The sequence below is a fragment of the Centruroides sculpturatus genome, unplaced genomic scaffold (assembly GCF_000671375.1).
Source record: "Centruroides sculpturatus isolate CEXI.00-Female unplaced genomic scaffold, Cexi_2.0 scaffold508, whole genome shotgun sequence".
NCBI lineage: Eukaryota > Metazoa > Arthropoda > Arachnida > Scorpiones > Buthidae > Centruroides > Centruroides sculpturatus.
In genome coordinates this window covers 106,151-125,702 of record NW_019384691.1, presented here as the reverse complement: position 1 = coordinate 125,702, position 19,552 = coordinate 106,151, and the positions used below count along the sequence as shown (strand labels likewise).

The following is a 19,552-nucleotide window of genomic DNA, read 5'->3' as shown; positions in this document are numbered from 1 at the left end:
CTACTTGGAGAGAACACACTCCAAATCAGCAGCAATATGTGGGCAGGCACATTGTTGTGAGGGAGCATCCAGCACCATTGTGACAATGTGCTCGCCCACATATCACTGCCAATAAGAGAATTTTTGGCCAAGAACTCGACAACACTCATTCCTAAACTTCTATATTCCCTGGACTTAGCTTCGACAGACTTCTGTTTGTTTCCCAAATTAAAATTGGCTCTGAAAGGTTTCCGTTTTGAATCCATTGAAGCCTTTAAGGAAAATTTGCTAGCAGAGCTGAGCAGCATCCTGGATTCCATGCATGGACTCAGAAGGGGACTACTTTAAAGGTGACAAAACTGATGAGCTTCTAGGTAAATGCTATAAGTTCATCATACAGAATGTTTGCTATTAGAACTTTTCCTATATTTCTACTACAAACTATCTAATATATTTGAATTTTTGAAAGTTTGAAGTCATGTATTGAATTTGTCATACTAATAGACTATAAACACACACAAAATATATCACTTCTTATAAAGTAAAAAGTGCTCTTCATGTAAAATTAATAAAAATACTAACTTCAGGATAAATAATATCAAATGTTTTTTACTTTTATTTAAATTATTAGTGGTTTAAAAACTTATCTTAATAAAAAAAACTCACAGGGTTTGTTGCTACTTGTTGGCATTGATGTCGCAGATCCTCAAAAATATCTTGTAATATTTGGTGTTCAGGCGGAATGGGACCTTTCTCCTTCACTGGTTCGGGTGCTGGTTTGGGTGGTTGCGGCTAAATTAGTTATTATTTTAATTAAAAATAAACCAACCTACATAAATCTAAATTAAAAATTATACAGCTTAAAAGAATTTTCTTTCGTAAATTTATTACAAAACTATATATTCCAATAATCATTTCTTATGTCTCGTGATGCAAAGCTTTTATTACCTGTGGAGGTGGTTGACTTTGTTGATATTGATTTTGATAATTTGGTACAAAATAATTTCCTTGAGGAGCAGAAATGGAAGCGGGTGGAGGCGGCATCGGTTCCGACACGGGCGCTCCAACAATAGGAGTGGTAATGGGATTGAACGTCTGATAAGTGGTTGTGGGAGGCTGAAAAATATCAATGAACACGTCAAATTTTAATAAATGGTATCATAAAAAGAAAAAAAATACAGTTATATAAGACTTGTTGTTTTTTAAACAAGCTATAATGAATCAATAGTAATAATTTAGCAATTTTTAATTGAGAACTACGTAATATCAATATAATATAATGAGTGTACAGTAAGTTCTTGTGTTACATCAGGATTAGATTTCTGAAGGTGAAGGTATATATGAAAGATAAACTGTAATAGTATTTCATGGGATGTATTATAATAAAATATATATTTAAACTTTATTACAGAATAAAATCAAAGCAAATATAATCACTTGTGAGAGATTATGCAAGTGTATAAGAATTTTAAGTTTTCTTGCAGGTTCCATTACTATTTTAATCAATGTTTTATGATTAATGTCTTAACAGAATGGGCAGTTTAAATTCCTATAATTTATTTATATTAGAGCACAATAAAACAGTGGTGGAACTACAATGGTGCAAAGTGCTTTGGCCAAACTGGAGCCTAGAGGCAACAGATTCAAGCGTGTCAAGCAAAAAGACCGACCTACAATCAAACTAATTGTTTTGATCACAAATCGGGTGATTCTGTTTTCAGTTGACGACTAAAGGATGTTTTCAGGGATGCAAGTCCTGTTCTTTGCGGCAAGGATGGGATTAGAGTGGAACGAAGCCTACATTAGAATTTCAAATCGTGGTCCAAAACAATCTTATTCTGCCTCTGAAATAAAGCACTACATTACATAGCATAATTAACTATAAAAATTTACAATATTCAACTTCACAAATTGAGTTCTAAAGGTAAATTTACTGTTAAGTAAAGCATTATGACTGTATACAACAGTATACTTCATAGAGAATGAGTATATAAAATACACACTAAATGTGATTTTATCACAAATACATGTAAGAACCTTTATCGGTAGAGGATGCATACTTATATATAAAATTTTCTAGAATTTCAGGAAAAAAATTACCAGAGAAATTTCTAATCAAATAAACTGGATTTATCAGGCTACATTTTGGCTGATTAATTAGCCAAAATTTCTAATTCACACAAAATAGACATCTTATAAGTATTAACACTGTATTGAGTAATAAACATCCATAAACAAAACCTTTTTTATCAGTGTTGTATTCGACACAAAACCCACTAACGTTTCTGGCCTCCACCAAGGCTGCCTTCAGGTGCTGAACTAACTGGTGTCCTCCCCCTTGGACTGTTAGAACGATGCTGCCAGAGTTCAACAAAAAAATGGTTACAGGAGCATCGATCTGATCTCAAAAACAACAGGCACACTGCCTTGACAGTGTATGTTACCGACCCTGAAGTTAGGGCAAACTTCTGGAACACCAAATTAATTAGACAGGTGTTTCAAGTCGATCACATTCGTCACCTGGAGACCTGGGAGATCTATAAAGCCTACATTGGGGGCACCTATATCAACTTTAAGGACGGGGAGACGACTGTGCATGCGTGGAGATACCTGTTCGAGGAATTTGAATGGAGACCGCCGAAGGGGTGAAACACGATATGTGCAATGTTTATTACTCGGGCAGCATCGTTCTAATGATCCAAGGGGGACACCAGTTAGTTCAGCACCTGAAGAAGGCCTTGGTGGAGACTGAAAATGTTAGTGGGTTTTGTGTTGAATACAACACTGATAAAAAAGGTTTTGTTTATGGATGTTTATTCTAATTCACATATTATAAACTGTAATAAACCAAATAATTGGTTTACTGTAATTTATAATTTGTGAATTATTTGGAATTTTAACCATAGTTATATTATAAATTCTGAATAATAAACGTAACAAAGATTAATATTCCTTTAATTAATTTAAAGAAGAATTTTAATTCAATGTCAACTGATTGAAAATTAATTGGATTTACTGTTGAGAGAGACTTTATTTAAGGAATTTTGCATAATGTTTCAATATTCCATTGTTAAACAATTAAAAATTGTTAAATTTTTACAATTTACAACTTTGACAAAATTACATTTTTAACATTTTCACAATTGAAGATGTATATTTTGGGGATGGAGAGTAATCAGAAAAATACCTGACTCTGACTCCCATAAAAAGATTCGACTCCTTGACTCCCCATCCTTGATATATTTGGTGTAATATTTTGTAAATGAATTAAAAATTGTTAAATTTTTACAATTTACAACTTTGACAAAATTACATTTTTAACATTTTCACAATTGAAGATGTATATTTTGGGGATGGAGAGTAATCAGAAAAATACCTGACTCTGACTCCCGTAAAAAGATTCGACTCCTTGACTCCCCATCCTTGATATATTTGGTGTAATATTTTGTAAATGAAGCAAAGTTTATTTTAATTTTTGTAAATATAAAAATGCTTCAAAACTTTTCCCGCAATTGTCAGTTCAATAGAACAATTCGATACTTTAATACATTTGGTGTCAATGTCTTGAAATTGTCTATGTTACATTGTCACATGTGCCAGCCCTTCTTGTAAAGATTGTGAAAGTTTTCAGTGTTTCTCATTCAAAAGATTTTATTATTTATTATTAAGAAAGAAATTTTTTAAAAAATTGTTTATTATACACTTCTAAGAATATAATTTTATCCATTTGGAGCAGAGAACAAATTTATACAAAAGTCTGTTTTATGTAGTACCTGCCAACAAGCAACCACTGCATAAAACAAGATCACACCGTAACAATTATTTATTTTTAATATCCGAACATTTGTAAAGTTTACCATTTGAGTTTGAGGACAAAAATCAAAACATTTCAGTAGTGAAAATGTTAAATAGTAAAAATAAAACTTGGAAAATAAGCTAATTAAAAGTAAAGTTTACGTGGCAAGCTGCCTTCGTCTGCATAGCCAAAGAAGGATGAAAATATGCAGAAGGACCTTTAGTTATTTCATAATTATCTTGAAATGGGACAGATTGCGGAAACACCTGAGAAGATATTTTTATAAAGCTTATTTAAACAGAGAACCAAAGCAATGACACCAGAGTTTTTAAAAGAAATTACGATTTTTGACAGTTTATTTTAATATACCTTTTGAGATGCTGTCAAAGGCGGTGGATCGTTCCATGCCGACTTTATTTCCTCATAACTAGCCGGAGTAAACATCGATGGCTGAGATGGCGGCGGTGGTACCGGTGGCATAGATGGCATCGATTGAGGTACTGACGTATTTGCTGTAAAAAGGTAAATATATTTTTCTTTAAATTTCATGATTATATTGTTATTCTCTTTATATACACCCATGGTGGCTAAACTGTGGCTCGCAAACCATGCATGGCTCTTCTAGACGCTTCCTTTTATAAACTTGGTACATACTACTTACACTTATTATACTAAGTGGGCAAAAGTATTTGGACATCCTAATAAAATGGGACAAGTACTATTAACATCCCGACAAAAGGTCAGAAAATTTCCTTCTGCTTGATTTGTGATCAGATGGTCATGTCATTTGTATAACTTTGCACACTTCTGGAACTTAGTATTTGTCGAAATGCTATGTGGAAAGAAGCTCACAATTTTCAGCATGGCATGATTATTGGATGTCATCACAGTAATCAGTGTATACATAGCATTTCCTGGCTTCTGGAATTTCTAAAATCCAATAGAAAGAAATTGGAGCATGTGGACCTACATATCAAGATGGACAGCCTTGGAAACACTGATCATGGGAAGGAAGCATTAGTACAAATTATGAAGAAAAAGCAGCTGCTGATATGCCAAGAACTTTCAGTAAGTACAAATTTAGCAATCGGTGACAAAAATGTCTGGTGGGAGTTGCACAGATGCAGTTATCACAGCAAATGTATTGCCCACAAGTCACAAATATCTATATCCAGTGCAAGCAGACGATGCCAATGATTTAAATAATGACGTTTCTGACCACAAATGATTGGAAGAAAACTAAATGAGGCTATATAATTACCAGTTACATGGCAAGTTTTGGGTTTAATGCTTGCCCTGAGAACAGTTCAATTGTGACTATTATTCCCACACTATGATGTGGTAGAGAACTGGTGATGATTTAGGGCTGTTTCTACTGGCACAGTCTGGGTCCTTCGGTTCTGGTGTCTACCACCATAAATGCCAATGTTTACAAAGTCATTTTGGGCAATTCAGCACTGCCTGAAATCTGGCAGTATTTTGGTACAGATCCCTGTGTGTTCCAGAATAACCGAGTGCCATGCCACACTGCGCACATTAGCCAGGTATGCTTTCAAGAGCAGAAGGTCCAACTTTTGGATTCCCCTGTTCAGAATCCTAATTTGAACTCAAATGGACATCTTTTGGATGAGCTAGGATGTTGCATCAGATCTCATAAAACACAACTTTCTTTGACAGTGGTGCTTGCAGTCATTTTGTAAGAAGAACAGAGAAACATTCCTGCCAATAATTAACAGAACTTAGTGGAAAGCATGACTCAGAGGGTTGTAGTAACCATAAGACCAAACATGGGCAGACCGTGTACTAAATTCAAGAAATAAATAGTACATTTCCTTCTCTGTAAGAGTGTCGGTACTTTCTTCCACCTAGTGTGTATAATATTTTTGTAAGTTTACTTATTATGCACTGTGATACACAAATAGATAATAAATGTAATTTGAAACTTAACCTAAAACAAGCAACCGAAAGCTAAGGATACATTCATAAAGTTGAAGGTGTTAAATGATTGTTTACGTAGTCAGTCATAAAGAACCACTTAAGTGAAGTAAGTGGTAACTAAATAGTAGTATTTTAACTACATATAATATAAATAGAGGACACGGATTTCATGTATTTCTAAAAGGTGATATAGGTATCCTGATATCCTATATTGCCTATCCGTATTGTCTAGAACAGGGATGTCCAACCCATGGCCTGTAGCCCACTGCACTCTAAATTTTTTAGATGTACAGGTAACCCCCATATAATACGTGAGTTACATTCCAAAAAATAGCCATGTTAGGCAAATCCGTGTTATACAAAACAAAGAACTAGTGCAAAAAGGAGGGTTAGGTTCCAAAAATTAAAAAACATGCTGTTAAACCCTTATTTAAATTGGATTTATTATTCATTTTTTTCATGGGTAAAATACTTATTTATTATTTAAGTAAATATTTTACTAGAGGATTATTCATCCTATATGATGATCTCAGCATGAGCATCATCAACTGATAACAGTTTTTGGGTACGTTCGTTAATAGCGGTCGCTCTGCAATGGGAGTACACTGTTGTTTGTAGGCATTTAGGAACGACGGTGAAAGAAAGATGGCGGCGCCCGCACTATCGATAGTATTGTGACGGAGGAATCTATAATTCTAAAATAAGCTTTTAGAGGCAAAAGAAGGGTTCCAATTGTAAAATTTAACCATTAAATGGATCATTTGTTGAAAGAGCATTCAAAGTAGCCACGAAAAAAATTAGAATGCTCACGCGGAGATATAAAAGAACGCACCCTTTATTACATTTCATGCTGTATAAGGGTTTTACCCAATTCCCGAACCGTGTTAGAGTGAACCTGTGCTATAGAAGTGCCATGTTATACGGGGTTACCTGTATTTTCATTTATTTTGTTAAGTGTGTCGTAAAACTTATTCTCATTTCACTGGATACACTTTGATGTTATGACAACATAATTGGTATTAGAAAACTATTTTATCTAGAGAACTGTTATGCGTATGGGGTAGTACATACTGTTGTGAACAATTCTTTTCATGCATTAAAAGCATCAAAACTGCTGAAAGAAATAGGTTGAGTGATTCTCAATTAACTAACATTCTTAGCATTAAGACTAGTATCATAAAAGCAGATATTGACAATATTATAAAAGGAAGGCAATGCTTCCAGAAGGAACATTTAGCAGAAAAATGAACAAACTTGCTTGAATTAGTGAAAATGCACTGTATTGAACAGAAGGAAAATATATTTTCCTAACTTCCTATGACATTTTAAAGTTAACTGTAAGATACTTAAGAATTACACTTGATTTAAAAAAGTCATTTACAAATTAAGTGTAAAAACTTATAATTGTAAATACAAGATTTACAAAATATTAAGAGTTTATATATTTAAAAAAAAATTTAGAAAACTTACCAGGAGCATTAATAGAATTAGGTGCATATATAGAAGTATTAGCCAAAGTATATGTTGGAGGAGAGCTGTTAAAATATAAAAAATATCTTTGAACTGTATCATTTTTTGAAATTTGTACAGTAAAATAAGGAATAATAATAATGATATAATTACGAGTATTCAGGCTGTTGATAACTCTGTTGTGGGATAGATTGCGGATGCATGTAATTAGATTGCATATGAGAACTCGAAGGTGGTACGTAGCCATAAGGTGACTGATTATAAGACGGTTCCGTATACACGCTAGGATCGTGAAGATGACTTGGATAACGATGACCTATGTGACCTATGTTATATCGTTTAATTAAATCAGTTAAAGAAATAATTATTACATATTTTCAACTTTGCAATAATAGTGTGTCTACTAGTCTGGATGAAAGAAAATTCGTGATAAAAATTAACTTTTATTATCCAACTCACACATGTAAACAAATGCGCAGTTTATTTTTACAAGTGTATGTTAGGATCATGAAAATTAAGATCAATAATCAATACCAAAACCTCTTAATTCTTGTACAGACTAGGTCTTTCAGTATACAATATAAGACATAACTAGATAGGTTGCATATACTGGTTACTGTTTAAGAATAATCAAAGAAACAGAATAAAAAAATTGAGACCAAATGCTGTGGAAACATCCTGCAACAGAAAGTGTACGTAATATCAATACAATAAGCAGATACTTTTATTCTGAAGTTAGTTTTACTTTTACCAGTATCAGTCAAATGCAACCGAAAGCATTATCTATAGAGAACAGAGCTGAATTATTAAAAAAGTTCTGTATGGATTGTCTAAAAAGTTACCGTGCAACAAGAAATTTGTAATGATGTTACAGTTATACATATGGGCATTGCATACGAGATCCATAAGTTGTCCATTTAATACCTGTTGACCAAACAGTATTGCATACAACTTACAGATCTCACGTGCAATGTCATTTATAACTTTAATGTCATCTCTCATTAATTTTTATAAATATAAAATTTTAAATTTATATTTAATACATTTAATTTACATGGCAATTGTAATCCTGAAATATTTGGTTTGTGGCTTTGTTTATGCCACAATTTTAAGGAGTGCAAATTTTACATTTGTGTGTTAGTTAATGCAGAGAGCACTGGCAAAAGGTAGAAAATTGCGCAAATAATGCATCAGCAATGAAATCATTTCTGAAATTTTTGTTTTCCAAATCACATCAGCATCCAAATATATTGTATTTTTCCACTAGTGAAAAATAGAATATTGGATCGACTGATTTCTCAAGATACAAAAAACACAGCCGCTAATAAACATACTTTCTTATTAGAAGCTGTGTTCAATAAATAAGTGAAGCAAGCATTGAAAACAATTTGCCGTTATTGGCTTCCATCTTATTCTGATAATGTTTGCCATCTGTATATGATTTGGATGTGTATTTCATTGTGTCAAGTGCCCATGTATATCCAAATACACAATTTTCTAAGTGATAAATAGTTTTGCACATAATACGTGCATACAAAATGCTTATCCGATGTTCAACAAAAGGTGGAAACAATTCTTCCTTTTTGTAAAACAGCAAAATTTCTTCTGGTAATTACTGATTAAAAAATTTGTAAATCTTTTGTGACCCTCTCTAATGATTTCATGATTTTCTTGACTAGCAGACATTCCAAATATACAAATTATACATTTTTGCAAGTTCCAGAAACTTAAAAATTGAACTTTAGATTAAAAAAAAAAAAAAAAAAAAACAGAATTTAATTTAAAATATTTACTTCTAGTTTGAATATTTTGATTCATATTTTCAGAAACAGGTGGAATCGGCGGTGCTGTCTGGTTAACGGGTGTCCCTGGTTGGCTTCCGGTCGAAGGCGGCATCGCAGGAGGAGGAGGCTGCATCGGCTGATATTGAAAGTTACTCGCCGGTGGATAATTAAAGTTTGAAGATGGCTGCATGGTCGTTGGTCCGTATTGAGAAACGGGATGCTAATAATTTTAAAATATTTAAAAATTAAATGTTATTTTGTGGATCAACAGAAAGAAAAAATTATAATTTACTTACATAAGAGTAATTCTGTGCCTGAGGGACTGACTTTGATATTGGTGGATTTACTTGATGCATAGTATTTTCTTTAACATTAACTTGAGGAAATGGTCTTTGTGTCGATTGAAGGCCAAGAGATTGATAAATTCTATCTTTCAGAATCAATGTAGATTGCTGATAAAATAATTGCACTTATATAAATAATTATAAATTAATCTGTTTTAAGTTCTGTTATGAATTTATAAATAACTTAGAACTCAGAGAGAAGATTAGTTCTATAAGATCATTTTACAGTCAACATAAAGTTACTGATTCACAGAATATAATCTCATCACAGTCATACTATTTCTCATTTCATGCCTTAACTGTATAAGAAGACATTAACAATAATAATACAAGTTTTCCAAAAAGAATGCCACCATTTTAAATTATTGTAAACATGTTAATTGTTATCCAAGAACATTGTAATGTACATTAAAAGACTGAAAAAACTGTCTGTCTTTCACATTCATCCATTACAGTTTCTCGATGTTTGTACCTTACGTCACACAGCACGCATCCAACTGATCCTTGAATTCCTCTTACACTCGATTTAGCATACGTCATCATTCTTCCCACAGCAGGCAATGTTCTACAGCTCCTGAAGATTACTTAGGTCACACAATAATAGATGATTCCAACTTAGTGAACTGCAGAACATTATATGCCTTCTCCGTTGCAGAGATGCCAGTTTTGTTTATGGCACTTCCTAGAGTTAGTAGAGATTTGAATGCAGGTGGGAGATGAAACTTGAATGGTCACTCTATTGAGATTGTTGTACCTCATGTATTTCTTGGATAAATAATTAACATAATTACATCAATTTAAAATGATAGCAAATAATACTATAAACTTTTTTTTTAACATACTTAATGCAAGAAATTCACTCACTCTTATGAACTATCATTTAGTTTCTGCTGAAACATCTTAAATAAGAAACTATTTAAATTTAAATTATTAAAGTAAGATTAAAAACAAACATTAAAAAAACTATAGCTTTATTAATAATTATAATTTAGGATAATCATAGTAGTAAATCAAGTCTGTTAGAAACTGCTAGCTTTTTGTATTTGTTCACACAGTCTGAGGATTGTCTAGGATCACATCGAGCCTCTGACCCTCTTGTCTAGGATTTCAAAGATAAGAGTCAGAGTCAAAATGAAGAGCTCTTTTCTAAAGAACATTGAAGTGGAATATATAAGATACTGGTCACAGATAACAGCAACAACACCACAGTCTTCTATCTGAATAGCATATACTGTAAACTAGCAACCAGAATAAAACAATACAAGGAAAGCCTGAAGATAGGGCAAATATCAATGGCCGTAGCCAAAGAACTATTTTCCAGCTGGTGAGTGACTTCCAAAAGACAGGAAGCAAGATTGTCATTTTGGGCACAAATTTTCTCTCTCTTAGAATGAGTGAAGAACTATCTAGAGTGAAGTCCACCGTCTGTATCACGAACAAATGAAAGAAAGCTTGTGACCTGATTTATGGGTGTTGTTATTTCCCTTGCTTTGCCTACATTAACACACCCTCAATATCTGTTAGTAAAGTACTCTGCTCTCCATCCATGTCATGGTCATCTGAACTTTTATCACCTCTTTATGGACTTTAACTGGGTCTAAAAATACTTATTAAGCACATTATGTAATATTATAATTGTGTTAATTTGGTTTATTTCAATCTTTTGCATATTTTATGTTTTTCATCATATTTTAGTTTTATTTTTTTGTTTTTCCCCAGAACCATAAACTCTTAAAGTTGGAAATCAATCTATTTTTATCGAGTCTGATTTTGGTAACTCAAGAATTACTTTTGATTCCAATTCTGCAGCTTGAATTTTTTTGTTACTTATCTTTTATCTAATTTTGTATACTGTAGTATATATAAAATGGTTTAATTAATTATTTTTATACTGTTGAGTATAATTCTTTTAAACTTGTCTACTGTATTGACAGAAACTAATTAAGGAAAATGTAATGATGGTTCTTCTTCCATATATTTCTCAAAGCCAACTTTTGCATCTTAACTAAAAGTAAAACAGTTCTCAAATTAGTTGCCATAACTTACGAAATGACCCACATATTTTGAAAATGTAAAAAATGCTATTTACTTAATTAAAAGAGTATAATAATACATTTTTATTCGTTGATTTAACATTAAAAAAAAATCACTATCTTACACAGTTAAAGTAAATAAAATTATAATTAGCTGTATTTTTTATTCTTACATTTAATAAATGTGTATACATTCTTACCTCTTGCGTATCAACCAAGAAAGTTGCAGCAATGGACAGACTACCTTGCGAAGCCAACAGTGTTGCATATTGATTTAATAAACTGGAAAGTGTTCCCAAACTAATAATGGGCTTTACACCAGACAATCTTTCGACTGCACATCTCAAAACCATGATCTCTTCGACTAATCCCTAGTAAAAATTGTTTTAAAAATCATAAGAATCACATTGACATATATTTTGGTCTTAGTAATTACTAATTAAAGTTTCCATTAACAGGATAATGCTATAATAATGAATTAATAAATATATCATATTAAGAATTCTCTTTCTTATTTATTTATAAAGCTATTTGTTTATTTGAATGAAATATAAAATTCAATAAACAATTTTATCCATGTAATCTCTAAAGTTAACAATTATAAATATAAATTATGATGTTTGTACACAGCCTTATATTTAATTCTTACTTTATATAATGAAATGTTAATTCTCATTATCATCAAAATATTTTCTGTGTTCTTTTCTAGGCTTTATCAAGATATTAATAGTTTTCTTAATGAGTTATTGACAGTAGTATTTTTTTTTAATATTAAAATTTAGAGAAACATCTTTCTGTCAATGACAACCATAAGAATTTATATTGATTGAGTAATTATTTTGAACATAAATTTAACAGACAAAATAAAATCTGTATACTAATTATGTTAAGTTTTCATAATGTTAATATACTGTAAAAATGCTTATATAAGAATTACATCATGAAAAAAGGTACTAAGATAACATTAATATGCAGAAACATATGTACACAGCTTTTATTTTTCTTTTTAACAACAAATTTGTGTTGTTTTGTTTACAAAAATTCATACAATCTAAACAAAAGATGGTAATAAAAAATCATAAACGAAGTATTTTTGAGATTTAAATATTAAAACAAATACTACAAGACAGATTCTTATTGGACTATAATATGGTTAATTAATTAGTAAGATACTAAGTAATTTGAACTAGAAATAGGTAATTAAACTGTCATCTTGTGTTAAATTTAATCATTAGAAATTTAATTTTTAAAAAATATTTTATAAGATTGGCCTGGAGTGGGACTGCAACCCATATCTCTTGCATTAACCTATTACACTGTCTGAACATCTTCCAAAATCTTTGCTTCCAGACCAATTAAATTTGATATAACTATACTGATTATCTATGCAGCAACTGGTTTAAATAATTTAAGTCACAATCTTCACTATTGTAAATCAGGAGTCACCAAACTTTTTTACAGTGGGTCAGATAACAGATGAAGAGCACGGGCCATATAACAATTTTGTTCAATGCAGCACACTGAATACGCAATAAATAAAGACAACCAGCATATTTATTTACCAATACATAAACACAATCACTACAGCAAGCTCACAATCACTTTCCTTAGAAACTTCATTGCAGATACTGTACTTATACAAAAAGTGCTCTGATATTCAAAGTTGCAAAACACCAAATTTTTTTTATTTCACTGATTTATTTAAAAATTATATTACCGTCTGATGCAAAAATCAGATTGAATCAATTTTGGCACTTTTACTTACTTATATTAATTTTTTTTACATAGTAAGTTTATCTACAATCTATGATACTTTCATATAAATAATTATATTTTAGCTCATTTATGGTATAGTGCGGCAACAAGCTGGATGAACTGACCTCATAGGATGGATCCGTCCCGTGGGCTGTAGTTTGGTGACCCGTTGTAAATTATTATTATTTTCTATCTACTTTTTAAAGATAAAGTTGAAAAGAAATATTTCACTAAACATAACACATATCATATCTCTATATGTAATTTAGTTTTTTACAGTGTAAGGAACTTGAAAATGTTGGATTCAGAGCAATTTTTTTTCAATAGTTTGAGTGCAAAAGTAGTACAATGTAAGTTAAGTTACCAGTTGTTCTTTATTATTATAATTTTGTTTAAATTTCTTATCTGTATTATTGAATTTCATACATGTTCATATACGAAATTAAATGAATAATTCTGAATTTAAATTCTTTAAATTACCTATTAAATTTATTAGTATAGATATTAATAAATAAAGATATGGATTTTATTCAGGCAATTCATAGCAGTACATTATTAAAAAATTTTCAGAAGAATAATTCACCAAAATCTTACCTGTAATAAGATAGGATTAAAAGAAAATTCTTGAATTTTTAACCAACACTGAGATAACTTTTCTAGATTTCCGGCACAAATATAACACAATATTGCATTCTTAATTAAACTACCACTTTTTTCAGTTTCTAGTCGTGTACCCAAACTTTCTGTAAAATAAATTTCAATAATATATAAAAATTAAATAATTATTTCTGGAAAAAGCAAAATAATACTTGAAGTTTTAGCTAAATGTCTTTAATACTGTATAAAATTCTATATCATCACACAAATGAAGTATTCTCGTATATACAACCTTTAAATTTGATTTTTATTATATACTAGCTGCAAGGACCCGCTTCGCTGAGTTTTTATTTGTGGGCAAAAAGTAACGATAGTGAAGATTAAGATAATTACATTATAGCCAATCTTACCCGTTTTCACAAAATGCAAGAATTAGGTCTCCCGTTTCCAGACATTTTCAGAGAATTTTTACATGAGCATAAAAATATGTTTGATTTCCTGCAAAAGCGCAAAAAACCGCCTGTAAATCTTGCATGCCGCTTTATATTAACACTTCCTAGTCCCGATTCTATTTCTCCTGTTCACGTCCAGTCAAACGAACTATTTTCAACGTTTCTGGAACATTTACGATCGTTCTATAATCGAACCAATATTCGAATTTTATGTTTGAATTTAATTCGAAATAGAAAGCCACTTTCAACCACTTTCAGCCTCATATCTCCCGCACCCTTATAGCTATCGAGACGCAACCACCCCTATGCACGAATGGAGACTTGGGGCTACCACCACATACAAACACCATTCACGTGCGATGTGTAGTTTTGGCAAAAAAGTGAAATATAGGGACATACATGTCCATTTTTATATATATATATAATATAAATTGCTTACAATAAATTGCATTTACTATATATAAATGTATCAAATACCACAAAGTCCAAAATATGCAGATAATAAATATATTTTTATGTATTATGTAAAATCAAATAAGTAGATACTAATCTTGTTTTTTGTCTTGTAATTATAAAGTAGCAAAATGACAATTTTCTAAACAGAGACAAATAACAAAAATGCTTACCACAAACTTTAGAAAAAATGTCTGGCTTGGCATGCGTCAGCAAAGCTATAAGGATTTCCTTCCAACAATCAATATCGCAAGTTTGAACTACATGTTCCCAGTCTTCATTGACAATTGCAGAAATTAACTAAAGACAATAATAAGAAACTTATGCATATAAATGTTTTTCACTATTTTAAATCTTTGTTATTTCTTGAATAAAAAAATTTCTTCATAAATAAATGAGAGATGAATTAGATTCATTACATAAATCTAGAAGTACCCAGTTGAGTTTCTTTTATATGCAATTTGAACGTTGGAGTGGTTTGCTGTATCTACAAAGATCCCTTGTAATGAGATCTGTAAGGTTATAGTGCAATACTCACACATTCAAACTGTATATACAGTTTGAGAGCCTCGATTATCCGACTCAATTGGGGACTGGGGTTGGTCAGATAATTGAAAAGTCGGATAACCGAAAAGTATGAAAAAATCCATTATTAGTGTAGTACAGTAGACCCCCCTATAATTACGATTCCTATAAAACTGCGAAAAAATTGCGACGGTATCCGTAAAAACTCCTATAATTATGTAAAACGTCATCGGGCAGCCGAACTACTTTCCCACCGTCCGTAGCACCACGCTACGGAGAGATTACTATCGTCTGTACAGTATTATATATAAATTAGGTACTGTACATATAATTATATATAAATTAGGTACTGTATATATAATTATATATTAACTTATTGTAACTTTATTATAATTAAATATATAATTTCCGCCGTCTAGCGTGGCGCCACGCTACGGAGATTTTACGCTAACTATCGTCTGTACAGTATGTAAATTAGGTACCGTAAGTCTAATACAGTACTGTAATTTTATACATTTCTTGTGAAAGAAACATTTCTTATTCAACGGCGATTAAAATTATTTATATTAATGATGTCTCCAAAGTTCTAAGAAGTTTTCACAGAAAAATAACATCAGAAATCGCGGCCGTGGTTTGCTGAGTTGTTCCGCGACGAAAACAAGCTTGAGCAATGGCGATGTCGAATGGTGCACACTCGATAAGTAATCCTACAATTTTTTGTTTATAGCGTAGTTTATACGGATTATTTCCAAAAAAAATATACGTATTTTGGAAATGTTGAGTCAGATTAGTCTAGAATCGATTAATTTTATGGAAGAAAACCTTTCAATCAGCCGTAGTCTGTAAACTTCACACGTGTTGGGCTGTGATTGGAACGACTCGTAAGAAATCGGATTCCTAAAAAATGGAATGTATCTATGATCTTATAGGGGGATCGACTGTATATTATTATATCCCATGTAATTAGTATATTAGTATATCGCTATTAACCTGCTTCGCGTTGAATTTTCATTGATGTTAAGCCTAACAAAAATTTTTTAAAATAATAATCGTCGCTATTGTATCGTTAAAAATTAGAAAATTAAGCCTCGTTTAAATACTGGCTCCCTTTCATGATTGAATGAGTGTTGCCAGTTAAAACACGTAAAAATAATATTAAAGTGGCCAAGACATAGCCAAATGTTGTAGCGCCACATCACTAGTGGACATTTGAAAGTTGCCGACTAGGACGGTCAGTTAATCAGGGGTCGGATAATCGAGGCTCTACTGTAAATCTAAAATATGGATCTGTCCTCTCTTCCATCACCATCACTCATCAATATGGCTAATGTTAACAATGAGTGAATATTTGCAATTTGTTTTAATCAAGTTCGTTTGTTTATGTTTATGTTCTTTTTGTTTTATTTTTTATGTAAAAATGATTTAAATCAATATACCTTGGAAGAAATACTAGTCATTGCTCTAAAATATCTAGACTGTGTTTTTTGTAGCAAGGTCTTTCCTTCAGCTTGTGCGAGAATTAGAGCATCTGCCCACTGTTTATTCATAATGCAGAGTTCGACTGCTTCGCTAATATTTCCAGTTAGGAGAGCTTGATTTAATAAGTCTTCATCAGAATCTAAAGAGAAAATAAGAAAAATTATGATTAATTTAACAAAAAACTTTTAACTCAGCAATAAAATTAATAAATTCACTAAACAAACCTTCACTACAAGTAATAAGAAATGGAGAATTGTCAACTCCTTTTCCTTCAGATGCAATCATTTCAAAAACATTGGTATTTTCATTGTGTGATTCTATTTCTTCGGAAACCTAAAATTTGTAAGAAATATTTTATTAATAAGTAAGTTTAAGATAAACTAAATTTTAATTAAGATCTGGTTTAAAAATATTAAAATTAAAACTTTACTAGATCAGAATAAGAATATTTATTAAAAAAACTGAAATTTCAAATTACTTCTTTTTTATTATTTTTAAATATTTTTGTATAGGTAATTATTTTATTGTATTTAAAACAACACGGAACCATTTTTGTTCTGTGGTAGATGGAAACATTTCATTGCTTAAATATTGGTTAATAACTCGAAAATTTCAGACACTGCCAATATGAATTTCTTAGAGAAGACATCAAAATCAAATATGTAACAACAGATTAAAAAAAAAAAAAAAAATGAATTAGAAAAATATCCTCAGTAATACACAAAGCAGAAATCAATCGTAATATTAAAAACAGATTTTTAAATACAAATGTATATATTTATGAGAATCAATAATAAAAGATCACAAACATGAAAATTTTATACAAGAATGCACACATATGTACTGTATTATTACAGATGAAGAAATTCACTATACAAAATTACACATTATTTTAAAATCTATAAACAACACATTCTTGATAATCCAAAGTAAAATATGGAAAAAAATAATTGATTTGCAAATGAAGAGGAATTTTTAAATCCGAAATGCATTTTAGCAAAAAATTTTTTTTATTGTGTATTAATTTAAGATGGACAATGAAAAATAAAAACTGTAAAATTGCATAATTGGTTACTAATTGGTATGATAATCCCTCACTAAATATATTTATGATTTATCACCATTTTAATTAATAATTTAAAAAGAAATCATGTTTTAATTTATTATTAACTAAAATATTTTTGGTTGAATAATAAACATGAAAACTGTTAATTTATTTTAGATTCTTTATGAAGATGAAAAGCTGTTATTTGCCTATGTATTAAGAGTTTTCATTTAATTTTGAAAATTCAATTGCTTCTTTCTTAATGTAATAAGAACTGTTTTTCAATATTTATAGCAATCAGCTGATGTTAAGTTAATTTATTCCTATAAATAATAAAACAGTTCTTATTAAAACAAAAGAAATCAAAGACTAATTACAAACTAAAGAAAAATATATTATAGCTTATATTTACTATAAGCTATAGTATATTTTTCTTTAGTTTGTAATTAATTTGCAATCTGATTTACAAATAATATTGTCTTGTGACATTTAAATAATATAACAGTTTTATTTGAATTTAATACTGTTGGCATGAAAATAATAATTAAAATTTTATTTTAAAATTTTAATTATTATTTTCACTTTTTATCACTCTTGACTTTTTATCACTCCTGAATTTTTGATAATTTAAACTTCAGTAATCTGAACACTATTAACATTAATTAGTTTGGATTATTGAAAGTAAATTAATATATTTTATTTAATACTTACATTTAATGAAGATAATTGACTAGCAAGTTTATTTGATTCAAAATCATTTTTATTTTCTTTGCCTTCCTTTTGTTTAATGATTTTACCAATCTGTGCAAATTATAAATCAAATATCAGTAAGAATTTTATAGAACAGATAATTATCAAACCATGAAACTAAAACTAACTTGACTAGATATATTTTCAGAATTATATCCAAGTAAATTAATCATTTTAGTTCGTGGTGAGGAATTCAACATAGCCTGAAAAAAGTTTGAATGACAAATATTAAATTTCACAGAAATCATCATCAGAAGCAAAAATTCTTAAGTTAAAGAATGTAATTTAATTTTATAATAAGTCATTTAACATATTAATCAAACTAAATAACCTGTATAAAATCCCAAGTCAATTTCTCTTGTTTATCAAAAATCTCATTTAATTTAACTTGACAGAATTCGTTCAGATTATCCGTACTTAGAGCCGATTCAAGTTTGGTCGCTCGATTAATTAGTTCCGATTCTGTAATAACGCTACTGACGTTAACGATATTTTGAGGCAACTGCTGACCAGATTGTTTCTTTTCGTGGGTAAACATAACCAATTTTCCACCAAACTATAATAAAAATACTATTATTTTAATATCTTTTATAAATTTTTTTTTTTTAGTAAAATATAAGAAAAAAAATTTCTTACACCAAATTTTGCTCCAACAGGTCTTCTTAGCCACTTGGGCGGTTTTCTAAGATAAACTGAAACTTGACGTGTAGTATTTTGTGGGATGGGAGGTTGAGCGAAAGTGTCCGATCCTGGAAACGATTCTGCTATCTAATAATAAAAGTAATATATTAATTCTAATCTTTTATATTAATTGAAAAATTAAGTTTTTTCATTAAACTTATCATTTCTGTAATATAAATATCATACACTAGATTAACTGCTTCTAAAATGCCTTTATTTAAAATATAAAATTAAAAAAAATATGATAAACTGCAAAGCAAATTTAATTTAAAACCAGAAAACATTTCATTCTTACGAGCTAATTAATCATACAATCCTATAATTATAGTCTTTGCTATGTGTTCTTTCTTTAAAAACATGACAGAATATTTTTAAAAATTTATATAAAATGTTCAATATACTTTCTTCTTTTCCTGAAGATGACATTTATACAATATCGAAAGTACTTGCTTAGCTGTTTATTAAATATTA

The 19,552-nt window shown here is 30.2% G+C and overlaps 1 protein-coding gene across 1 annotated transcript in view; it reads right to left on the bottom strand.

Moving 5' to 3' along the window:
- Positions 1-19,552, bottom strand: part of LOC111627329 (protein transport protein Sec31A-like) — a 38,792-nt gene that overhangs the window by 3,932 nt on the left and 15,308 nt on the right. The window contains exons 10-26 of the mRNA XM_023370881.1: positions 19,037-19,168; positions 18,732-18,956; positions 18,529-18,603; positions 18,362-18,451; positions 16,830-16,938; positions 16,563-16,744; positions 14,775-14,901; positions 13,694-13,842; positions 11,545-11,715; positions 9,264-9,419; positions 8,977-9,187; positions 7,337-7,508; positions 7,184-7,248; positions 4,145-4,287; positions 3,937-4,041; positions 928-1,095; positions 646-771 (exon numbers count right to left, since the gene is read on the bottom strand). Coding sequence (XP_023226649.1) covers positions 646-771; positions 928-1,095; positions 3,937-4,041; positions 4,145-4,287; positions 7,184-7,248; positions 7,337-7,508; positions 8,977-9,187; positions 9,264-9,419; positions 11,545-11,715; positions 13,694-13,842; positions 14,775-14,901; positions 16,563-16,744; positions 16,830-16,938; positions 18,362-18,451; positions 18,529-18,603; positions 18,732-18,956; positions 19,037-19,168 — 2,406 coding nt within the window. The remainder of the gene's footprint in view (positions 1-645; positions 772-927; positions 1,096-3,936; positions 4,042-4,144; positions 4,288-7,183; positions 7,249-7,336; positions 7,509-8,976; positions 9,188-9,263; positions 9,420-11,544; positions 11,716-13,693; positions 13,843-14,774; positions 14,902-16,562; positions 16,745-16,829; positions 16,939-18,361; positions 18,452-18,528; positions 18,604-18,731; positions 18,957-19,036; positions 19,169-19,552) is intronic.